The 11,062-nt window shown below is 42.4% G+C and overlaps 1 protein-coding gene across 6 annotated transcripts in view; it reads right to left on the bottom strand.

Moving 5' to 3' along the window:
• Positions 1-424: 424 nt before the first annotated feature.
• The window catches only part of CRCP (CGRP receptor component), a 38,361-nt gene continuing 27,723 nt past the window's right edge, over positions 425-11,062 (bottom strand). For 2 of the 6 annotated variants that reach the window (XM_059693391.1, XM_059693392.1), the window contains 2 exons: positions 5,785-5,842; positions 425-991 (listed from right to left, as the gene is read on the bottom strand). In XM_059693391.1, the coding sequence (XP_059549374.1) occupies positions 842-991; positions 5,785-5,842 (208 nt within the window). In that variant the 3' untranslated portion in view covers positions 425-841. The other 4 variants (XM_059693390.1, XM_059693388.1, XM_059693386.1 and 1 more) reach the window with 4 other exon arrangements.

The following is an 11,062-nucleotide window of genomic DNA, read 5'->3' as shown; positions in this document are numbered from 1 at the left end:
TCTTAGGTGACCCCTGTGAAAGGGTCGTTCGACCCCCAAAGGGGTCGTGACCCACAGGTTGAGAACCGCTGCTCTAAGGTGAGCCAAGTTCAGCAGCTCACTTTAACCTAGAGCTGGTCTAGGAGTGATTAGCCATCTAACTGAATTCTGCTAACTCAGTTCTCATCCCAACAGCACTCTGCACCCCTCCTTGGGAAGTCCCTGAGGAAGTAGATGAAGCTAATTTGTGGGACTGCCCACAAAGGCAACGCAAGTATTGAACTAGCGGCATATAAAGGACTTTCCCACAAACGTGGCAAAGGCCACAAAAGAATTATTTTTCCCACAGAGGGTTCCCCAGTCATTGTCCTCTTTGACTAGGCCAGCCGTGGGCAAACTACGGCCCTCGGGCTGGCCCGTTTGAAATGAATAAAACTAAAAAAAAAAAAAAAAAAAAAAAAAGACCGTACCCTTTTATGTAATGATGTTTACTTTGAATTTATATTAGTTCACACAAACACTCCATCCATGCTTTTGTTCCGGCCCTCCGGTCCAGTTTAAGAACCCATTGTGGCCCTCGAGTCAAAAAGTTTGCCCACCCCTGGACTAGGCCCTCCTTTCTTTAGCTCTCTGCCCTGACAACCTCAGCCTGTCTTCACCATGTTTGCTCTCCTGGATGCAAAGATATTTCTCTCTTCAGCTTATTTTTGAGAAAGGCTTATTTTTGTGATTTACCCAACTAACTAACCATGAAATCAGGTCTGTTGGGATAGAGGGTAAAACTAAACAAACAGTCCTCTATGTCTGAAAAACAGCTGCTGGCCTTTCAACTTCATGAGATGCTTGGCCCAGTTGTGCTCTTCTATGCCGGGTCCTCTTCATCCATTGCCACGTCACAGCCGGTAGTTTTCTTCTGCTCAGCCTCTGGCCCTGCAGGCAGAATGCTTGTGACCGTGTGCAGGAGCGCTTCGATCTGCTCCTCTGTGAGCCGTTCTTCACTCTCTTCCACCATCTGCAGAAGGAAGAAAACCTCTAGGGTTAAAATGAGCCTCCTAGGCTGAGCCACCCCATGTCATTCCCAGTCCCAGCCCAGCCTCTTAGCACAGAGCTTCAGGGCCGGTCCAGAGCCTCTGGTCTCTCGGTCCTCTCCACCTTGGCTCCACAGGAGGGAGAAGCTTGATCAAATTTCAGGGTAAGCCAGTGCTAGTGCTCAAAATGGGTCAGTGAAAAAGGAGAGTTGCAGATTAGTATTTTTCTTGAAAGAAAAAGAAAACCCTAACAGTTCTATCCCTATGTACACATGTGAATATGTTGCATATGCAAAGAAAAACTCACCTCTGGGGAGTGCATGGTGCTTTATATATTTTTGTATTTTGCAAGTTCAACTGTAACTTACAAACTGTAGCAACAACTCACCTGATGATTCATCAGGAGTCTAATGAGTGTCACTGGAAAACAATCCCATACTGCCTCATCAATGGTGCCAAGTGGTTTATATATTTTTTCTAATCATCATTAACCCCACCACCTAAGAACAGCTCTTTAGGGAGCTATGTGCCTGGTGCTGCACCTTACATTTTACTAGTATGTCCATTATTTCTTTTAACCCTCACAACAATCCTGGCAAAGGGCAAACTAGAAATCCAAGCCAGGCCTATCCAACTCGAACACACACCACTGGGCCTTAGTCTCCTCCTGAGATTGCAGAACAGGAGTCTGATGAGTGACGCTGGAAAATAACCCCACACTGCCTCATCAAAGGTCTACTTAAAGCTTGGCTTCCGACACAGTCCTGGAAATCTGAACACATAGCCGATACCCACAATCATGAGCCAGTTTCTAAGCCTCACCTCTGATTCTCAATATGTTATCGAATACAAACATAATGTATAGTCAGCCCCCTTTTAAAAATATGCAGGCAGTCACATTGTTTAAGCACATTCACTTGGTGGCATTAGCTGTCTATTGCAAACAACCTTTTCAGCTAAAGTGTCCAGGGTCCTATTCTATGGCATTTCCCACAGTGATCTCTGACATCTGGCAAGTAAGACCAAAAGGAATTCTAGAAAGAAATCCGGCAGATTTAAGTAAAGAAAGATGGCAAGCTAGACTTACAATCCTGAAATCAGTCCACTGCCTCACTTTACAAATAACGGTATAGAAACAAAAGAAGTCCAGTGACACATCCAAGATCATACTGCAAACTCCTGAAAAAACATTAGTCTCTTCATTCATCTTCGTCCAAAAATGTTTCCACAACTAGAGAATAACCCCGGGAGGTCTAGGGTGGGGAAGATACCAAGTGAACCAATGAAGTTAAATCCCATCACACTGTGAAATAAAATGTCCACTGTCTAATGATTCAAAGGCTCAATAAAATGTAACTTCTTAACTGAATAAGAAACAATCCCCAAAGCTCATTTAAAAAACAGACATGCAAAATGGGTCCATGAAAGGACTAACACAGACTTCCTCCAAAGAATGAAGGAAGTGGAAAGAGGGATATATCCAATCTGATTTAATCCTGAGAAATGATGATCTCCATTTGAGAAAAATGTCTCCAAGTTTATGAATAACTGGCATATGCAGTTGATGGTGAACTACTTCCTGCCTCAGGTGAGAGGGTGAAGGACTCTGAACTACTGTCAGAAGAGTGACAGCCTCCACTAGTATCTGTGTCGTGCCCACAGACTGTGAGGGGCTGTCACCGAATCACTGCCCCCAGAGCTTCTCAAGAACACTGCCCATCAAGGCAGGACAAATTTACTGGTAAGTGGATGCTCAGCTTTACAAGGAAACTTGACCTGGGTCTCAAAGCAAGTGCGGGCAAGGTTTTTGACTTTGCATCCCAGCTCTTTCTAGAACACCATGCCTTCCACTAGGAGGTTCTATCATGTCCTCTCTCAGAGATGCTATGCTGTACGGCAGACTACTATAAAGTCTACTGGTTAAGAGTTTGGTTATGCGATCTCTAAGAGGCCTTCCCTTTCAGAAAACCAAACAGAGAGAACCTCAATAGGCCACCTTCTTGCATCCCAATCTCTGGGTTTGGCAGATGCAACACTAAGATCAGGTGTCAGGGAGGTGTGTTTTTGGCAAAAGGGCTGATGAGCTTTCCATTTAGCCAAATTGGCCAGGAGCAGCTTTAATTCGCACATGGTCCTCAGGGATAATTATAGTCAGGAAGTTTTCTTTTCAATCCAAGATTCTCAGGCCCAAAGAAGTGCAAAGCACCATCTCAACATTCTGATACCAAAGGTTTCAAGTTACTCAGAATATAAAGGCAAATGAAGTTTTAAAATCCAAAGTATTTGCAGATGGGTCAACATAAATGACAAATGTCTTTAATCATATACTAAGATTATATCAATACCCAAGAGCTGTCAAACTGAGCTGATGAACTGTTTCTCATTTTAAGCTGTCAGGCCTAACCTCCTACTTTCCTCAAACACCTCAAAATCTAATAGTTACTGACACTTTTAGCTACTTGACCCAGGAATAGTTCACCCAACCTCTGTAAATTTCCATTTTCTCTAATATAAAATGAAAGTAATGTGTATAGTCAGGACCAAACAAGAACAAATACTATAGTCTTTTGTAAGTCATAAAACTCTATATAATTCAAGACATTTTATAGTCACTACATTATAACAGGCATAGATGGGAGTGCTGTTCAGGACCATGGCCGGTGAGGTCATGGGTTCACTGTCCTATCTTCAGATCAGAGGGCTCAAAAGGGAAGAAGAGTCACAGAAGCTGGGTGGCTTCCTCTTCTTCAGACAGATCTGAGGATTTCAACAAATCATGGCTGAGGTGTAATTGAAAAAGAGAAATTTCAGCCCCTAAAACTGAATACTAACAAATGTTAGATGCTGAGATTACTTCTAAATTGTAAGCTTTAGATGAGGAAAGTCTCAAGTCCTCTGCAGTTTCCACTCTCTGTGAAAACCCAACTTCTTATTCCACTCTGGTGAGAAGAGTTACTGCTACAAGCCTTGGTAAATGATTTGCTCTCTTTTACAGCCAAATCCCAGGCTGGGAAAACTCTGGATATAATATGGCCCAACTACTGGGAAACAACACACATAATTTTCACCAAGGAAAGAAGAGAAAGAACAGTCTGAGGGGATGCAAAAGTACATGGCTTGGAGGAACACAGTAAGACTTATGAATTAGAAAGACCCGAGTCAGCCACTCACTAGCCAAGATTATGATGGAGGCATTAAAGGTAACATATACAAAGCCCCTAGCACCACGTCTGGCATACAATAGGTATTCTTAATAGCAGCTAATTTTACAAGTAATGATAGAGCTTTGTACAGGCTCTGGGATGAGGTCACACTAATCCTCCTCATCTCTTCTCCATCTGTCCTTAAGCCATGAATAACATATGTTGCTGATTAAAGTTGGAGGAGACATGCCATGTGATCTTTAACCCAGAGGGAAAGGAATTAGTTTCTTGCTGTTTTGTTTGTTTTTTTCTCTTTTCCAAGTTGAATCTCCAACATACACACAGTCGAAAGCATAAGAATAATGAGGGTTTAAAATGGAGTCTCTGTGTGTCCTGAAGACCAGTTACCCAGAAAGGCACCCTTTGTGGAAGGAACTTTTCTAAGTTTTGAGTATATTCTGAAGGGCAGAAGTAACACTGCAAAGACAGCAAGTTTTAGTCAAAAATTAAATACCCCATGACCCTTTAAGGAAAGAGTTTTTTTGTTTTGTTTTTTAAACAATTCTAGAGATCATGGGTATTATTGGCCATTTTCTTCCACACTTTTCTGAAGGAAATTTGACAAAGTGCTAAATACTTCTAAAAATGACTCTGGAAACAGTTTTATTCTCATTTTATTAATTCTCCAGCCAAAGTTTTACACTGTCAGTTGAATGACCTGCCTAATATTTGTAGCTTAATGATGCTCTTTGCTCTGTACAACTGAAGGAAACAGCAGGCCAATACAGCAGACACTCATCTGTATCACTGGACCTCGATTTTCATTTTCCTTAAACCACCTCAGCTTTCTACTCCAGTTGCCTCCCACAATTCTGAAGCTTTATGCTGTGACTGCAATTTAGACTTTTCAAGTGATGAGGCTCCTCTGAATGGTTTTATGCAGGAAATAAGATCAAATTTGTGGTTTTAGAAAATGAACTATATAGTGCTGTGGAAGACATAGTGAAGGGGCCAGACTGGAACAGGGAGAATGGTGAGGGGATAACTGAGATATGATGACAGAGTAATGCAGTGCAGTAATGAAAGGAAGAATAAGAGATAGAAGCAACAGAACCTGAGGACTAACTGAATGTGATAAAAAGAAGAGAATGACTTCCAGGTTTCTGGCTTAGGAGACTGGGCCAGGAGGGTAAGAAAGAGAGCATGTGGAAAAGTGCACATATGCTCCATTAACGAAGAAAAGAAATTCAGGAAGAGCAGGTCAAAGGGTAGGAGTGGGAGAGATGAATTCCAGCAGAGTCATGCCGAGTCTAATGTTTACACACAACATCTGGGTTGACAATAATCCTACAGGGGAGCAATGGCCAGAATCATGTAGATCAGGTGAGACAAAGAGCTACCAAATCGTAGGCCTAAAACATGTAGAAGGAATTAAATTTCGTCTTCTACTTTACCTAAGTCCATACTAACTAGGATCAAATTTCACATAAAATGGAGTGGTCTGTTTTTCAAGTTATGTCAGTTCCTGGCTTGTCTGTTGTCAGCCTTTATATCACCCTTTCTACATCTCATACCCATAAATCAACCCACCCACCCCCATTCCCAACACACACACACCAGCCTCCTTCACTCACCAGCTGGATCTCAACAGCAGTCATAGGCCTGTGATTCAGCAGCTGAAGTTTTTCAGCTCTGTCAAAAAATAAATAAAAATAAATTACAAAGCACTTAAAACTCTCATACCCCTAGCTCTTGATTCTTTACCAAGCTGTTTAGAGACCAGTTTGCAAGACAAGTGGGAGAACCACTTGGAACATGGCCCTCAGCTTCCTCAACTGTAAAATGAAACTCAAGGGTACAAATGTGTATTAAAATCCTACAGATCATAGAGGCTTAGATTGTAATAAATGTAACAAATATTAGAGATGAAAGTTCAATAAATTTTATTTGGAAAATGTAAGAAAAGTTTCCTTAATTCAGATAATAGAAAGTAAAGATTAACAAAATAATCTTGGTTGGTCACTGCTTAAGAATTCCTTTTTGAGATTAACTCTTACTGAAGTTTGACCTATTATCTTAGTAAGTAAACAAAACGACTTTAAGGGAGCAGGAGTTAATATACATAGTAATACACAGTACGGTCTTCTGCCCTCAAAGAGCTTATAAACCAGTTGGGGAAAGAAGACAAATACAAATTTTTAAAAGATTTAAGTAACAGTTGAAGATCACTGCCATCTGTCACATGGCACTATGTAGCTTACTGCTGAAGGGGTGGTTGAAATGCGTGGACTCTCAAAGATGACAGGACTTAAGAGAACAACTTCAATTACCACTCTATGCAGGTAACAATTTCTAAATTTTTCTTTCAATCTGACCCTGGAGCTCCAGATACATTTTTTTAATGCAATAAATACTTACTGAGTTTAAAGACACTATAGAATAAAAAGATGAGTAAGCCACAAATCCCAGAGTCATGTGTTTCGGGAAGCAGTACAAGTTACCGAGACTCCCTAAGCCTTAGTTTCATCATTTGTAAAACATGCATGATGATATATTTACTATCTCACAAGGGGTGAGGAGGTGGCAGTAACCACCATTTATTGCTTACTTTCCATTAGAGAAGCACATTTAACTGTCAGACTTAACTGACGCTGAGATTGGAAATAACTTGTCCAAGGTTACACAGCTAGTAAACAGCAGAGCTGGGACTCTACCACCAAAGCTCATGTTCTTAATCATCTGCTTTTAGTGTTCGCAGTGTTCATAATGGTGACTGTCACACAGTAGTTTCTCCATAAATAGTAGTCATTACTATTGAAGTTGTAGTCCAGTTCTATTCCTCGTAATTCCCCAAACATTTACTCTCAACTTGAAGAAGACTTCACAGAGCAGACCCTTGCACTGGACTCTGCAGGACTTTCTAGGCAGAAAGGATAAACAGAATGGGCAGTCCAGGCAGGAACACAAAAGTAAATGCCCAGAAGTACAAACATTCATGGAGCTTTAGGAAATGGCTCCTAGAGCGGTTGTGGGACACAAGATTCAGAGAGTCTTCTCGGGCAAGACTGCTAAGGGTCCCGTCTATCAAGAGCTCGATGTTACTCTGTACTCACTGGAGAGCAACCAAAGAAAGGACCATCATGCTCAGGCTGATACTGAAGCAATTCTGGAAGACCCGAGAAAATGGAGGCAAAGACACTGTAATACTCCCCAGTGAGAGAAAACAAAGTCGTGAACTTGGGCAGCAGCAGCAGCAGGGATGGCAAAGAGAGTCTGGGCATGTGAAATGCTCTTGGTCACCCCCAGGTCTAGCAGTCGACAAACCTGACAACTGCTTAGGTTTGCTAAGAATGGGGGAAGGCAAGGGAAGAGTTAAAGTTTGTTGTCACGTTTTTAGCCTGTTTGGAAAACATAAATTAACTGAAATTTAAGTTTGTGGTACTTTTTACTGATTGATTGGTTTGAGAAGGGAAAAAGAGAGAGAAACATCGATTTATTGTTCTACTTATTTATTCATTCACTGACTGATTCTTATATGTGCCCTGACTGGGGTTCGAACCCACAACCCTGGAGTATCGGGATGATACTCTAACCAACTGAGCTACCTGGCCAGAGCCAAGTTTGTGGTACTTTGAAAAAACAACAAATTCTATCAAGCAGACTGTGTAATTTTAGTCTTAATTTGGTCTAAAACTAAAGAAAAAGACCAGAGCTGGATTTATTCTCAAGGAGTTATGTGAAACCATCACAGTGGCTAGCAGAGCCTAGAGACCAAGTGCAGGCCAAGTGAAGAACCCAGGACAACGCCATAAAGCACCTGCATTTAAGGAGCCAGGAGAGAAGGCGGCAAAAGAGAACGAGGAGGAAGAAGCATAGCATATACAGAGTTCAGTACTATCCATGGTTTCAGTCATCCACTGGGAGTCTTGAAACATATGCCCCACGGATAAGGGGGGACTACCGTAAACACCACTGCAAACACTACACAGGAAAGCATCAGGCTACCTCCTATTCCATGCCTCAGCACATAATCCTTCTACTTAGCATTAACTCACCTGCATCTGGCCAACTCTTCCTTTACATTAAACCCACTGTAATCTCCTATGGACAAATTCTCAAATTCTGACACTTCAGAATCTCTCTACTATGTCCCCACTACCATAGCAGTTACACTGTATTCATATCTGTGTATCCCCAACAACTAAGAAAAAGCAAGCATAAATCTATATAATAAAAGCCTAAGCGACCATTAAGGCAAAACGACCAGAACGACTGGTCGCTATGAAGCGCATTGACCACTGGTGGCAGACGCTCAATACAGGAGCTTCCCCCAGTTGGTCAGTGTGCTCCCACAGGGGAAGCACCACTCAGCCAGAAGCCAGGCTCACATCTGGCTGGCAAGCACAGCGGCGGTAGCACTAAGTAGCAGCGAGCAGGAAGGCAGTAAGGAGCAAGGGGTCCTGGACTATGAGAGGTTGCAGGCCAGGCTGAGGGACCACCCCCCCACCCGTGCTCAAATTTCTTATACTGGGCCTCTAGCATAAGGATAAATTAAAGGATAGGGTAGCACTGACTTACAGAAGTTCTTCAAGGGAGAGACAGCTATTGAACACTGGGAGACATGAGTCAGGATTCCATGCTCTGAAAGCAGTCACGGTAACCACACTCCAGATATTAGGGAAACCTGACAACCCTTCCACTCTGAGCTTTGCTGGCCCCAGAGGTCATGTCCCAAATATGGTGGCAAATCCCAAGAGTAATCTGAGCACAGAAAAGTCCCTTTTAGGGACCCCAAGATATTTACAGACCTGCCCAGGCTGGATCTTGAAGGCAAGTCCTTCCTCTATGCCTGGTAGTCATAGCTGTACATCTTAGAGCAGTGGATCTCAACCTTCCTAATGCCGCGACCCTTTAATACAGTTCCTCATGTTGTGGTGACCCCCAATTTCGTTGTTACAAATTGAACATAATTAAAGCATAGTGATTAATCACAAAAACAGTATGTAATTATATATGTGTTTTCCGATGGTCTTAGGCGACCCCTGTGAAAGGGTCGTTCGACCCCCAAAGGGGTCGCAACCCACAGGTTGAGAACCGCTGTCTTAGAGAGACCTAAGGAAGAGACCCAGGCTGTAAGCCAGACTGTAGTTCTTGAGAATTAAATGCCTTAAGCAAAAAAATTAAAACGATTAAAGAACCAAATGCTTTGGAGAATTAACATGCTAAAGAAATTATGACACGAGACGTAGTGTCCAAGTGAATTCAAGTTGAATCTCAATACTACCATTTTGCTGAATAAAGTTGTGATGTGAAATAAAGAATGATTCCTACAATACCCTCAGGGACTCTAGTGACGAAGGTACTTAACCAAATTAATGACACTCCAGTTTGCACTACTAGATCTGGACCAGTTAAGGGCTAGTATCTTTCATCTCCTTTCTATGAAAGAATGGTAGAGAAAAACTCTATTGAGATATTCAGATATAAGGATTAAAGAGCACTTCAACAGTTTCTATTATAAATGTGATTCCTACCTTAAACTGCACTAGCTAGCAAAAGATGGTTCAGGCCCTGACCATCAGTGGATAGAGTGCCAGCCTGCAGATTGAAGGGTCCCAGATTCAATTCCAGCCAAGGGCATGTACCTTGGTTGCGGGCACATCCCCAGTAGGGGGTGTGCAGGAGGCAGCTGATGGATGTTTCTCTCTCATCGATGTTTCTACCTCTCTATCCCTTTCCCTTCCTCTCTGTAAAAAAATCAATAAAACATATTAAAAAAAAAAAAAAAGAAGATGGTTCAGGTCTTGATGGTATATGGCAAGCAGCCCCCTGGATCACCAGGCACTGAGGCCAATTAATTCCAATGGACTGCAATGGTTGGCTACCTCCTAGAGGAGCCAGGCCCCAGCCACAGTGAAAGAAGCCTGCATGCCCCCTCTAGTGATTGGTTTTAGAAAAACACTGCCGGTAGCTTTTGCTTCTGAATAACTTATATACATGTTAAACTGATCTAGGAATCAACCATTTAATTAAAAGTAGACATGAAACTGTTAAAGACTTTGCTTACTTTGGTTCAGTCATCAACTCAAATGGAGACTACAGCGTTGGTGGTATAGTGGTGAGCATAGTTGCCTTCCAAATGGAGACTACAGCCATGAAATCAAGAGAAGGTTGAAACTTGGAAGGGCAGCAATGGAAGAATTAGGAAAGGCTTCTGGTCAAGACTGCAGTGTAGATAAATGCTGTACTTGCCTTCTCCCATGATCACATCAAAATTACAATTAATCTACAGAACCATCATTGAGAACCACCTGCTAGCTGACCAGAAGTCCTATAACTAAGGATATAAAAAAGCAGCCATGCAAAGACTGACAGGAAGGACAGAGACATGGAACAAGCAAGCTGGTCCCACACCTACCTGTTGCAGTTAAAAATGGGGAAGGGCATCTCAGCTGTGGAGGTCCCCTTTGAAGAATGAGGAATCCCAGCTCCAAACCATGCCCTCCAGCCCAGGATTCCAGAGCCAGAAAAGAAGTCCCCATAACTTCTGACTGTGGAAACCAGCAGGGATTATGGCTGAATGAGATAGAGAGCTGCTGGAGTCCCAAGGGTTCCTCTTAAAGGGCCCACAGAGACTGACTCACTTGCTCTGAGCTCCAGTGCTGGGACACCACCTCAAAAGGCAACATGAACATACAGGAAGGAATTGAATTGTCTGGTTTTAGGGCACAGGCTGCCATAAAACTTTAGAATCATTCATCAAAGGATTTGTAAAAGGCACTTGAATTCTGCATATGGCTGTGAGATGAAGTCAGTCAAAGGAGGTATTATAAATGGCACTGTTCATGTCAGCAACTGATTATATATGGCTATTAATACTTAAATTTGCCCAGCCGGTGTGGCACAGTGGTT

The sequence above is a fragment of the Myotis daubentonii genome, chromosome 4 (assembly GCF_963259705.1).
Source record: "Myotis daubentonii chromosome 4, mMyoDau2.1, whole genome shotgun sequence".
Lineage (NCBI taxonomy): Eukaryota > Metazoa > Chordata > Mammalia > Chiroptera > Vespertilionidae > Myotis > Myotis daubentonii.
This window is presented reverse-complemented; position numbering and strand designations above follow the sequence as displayed.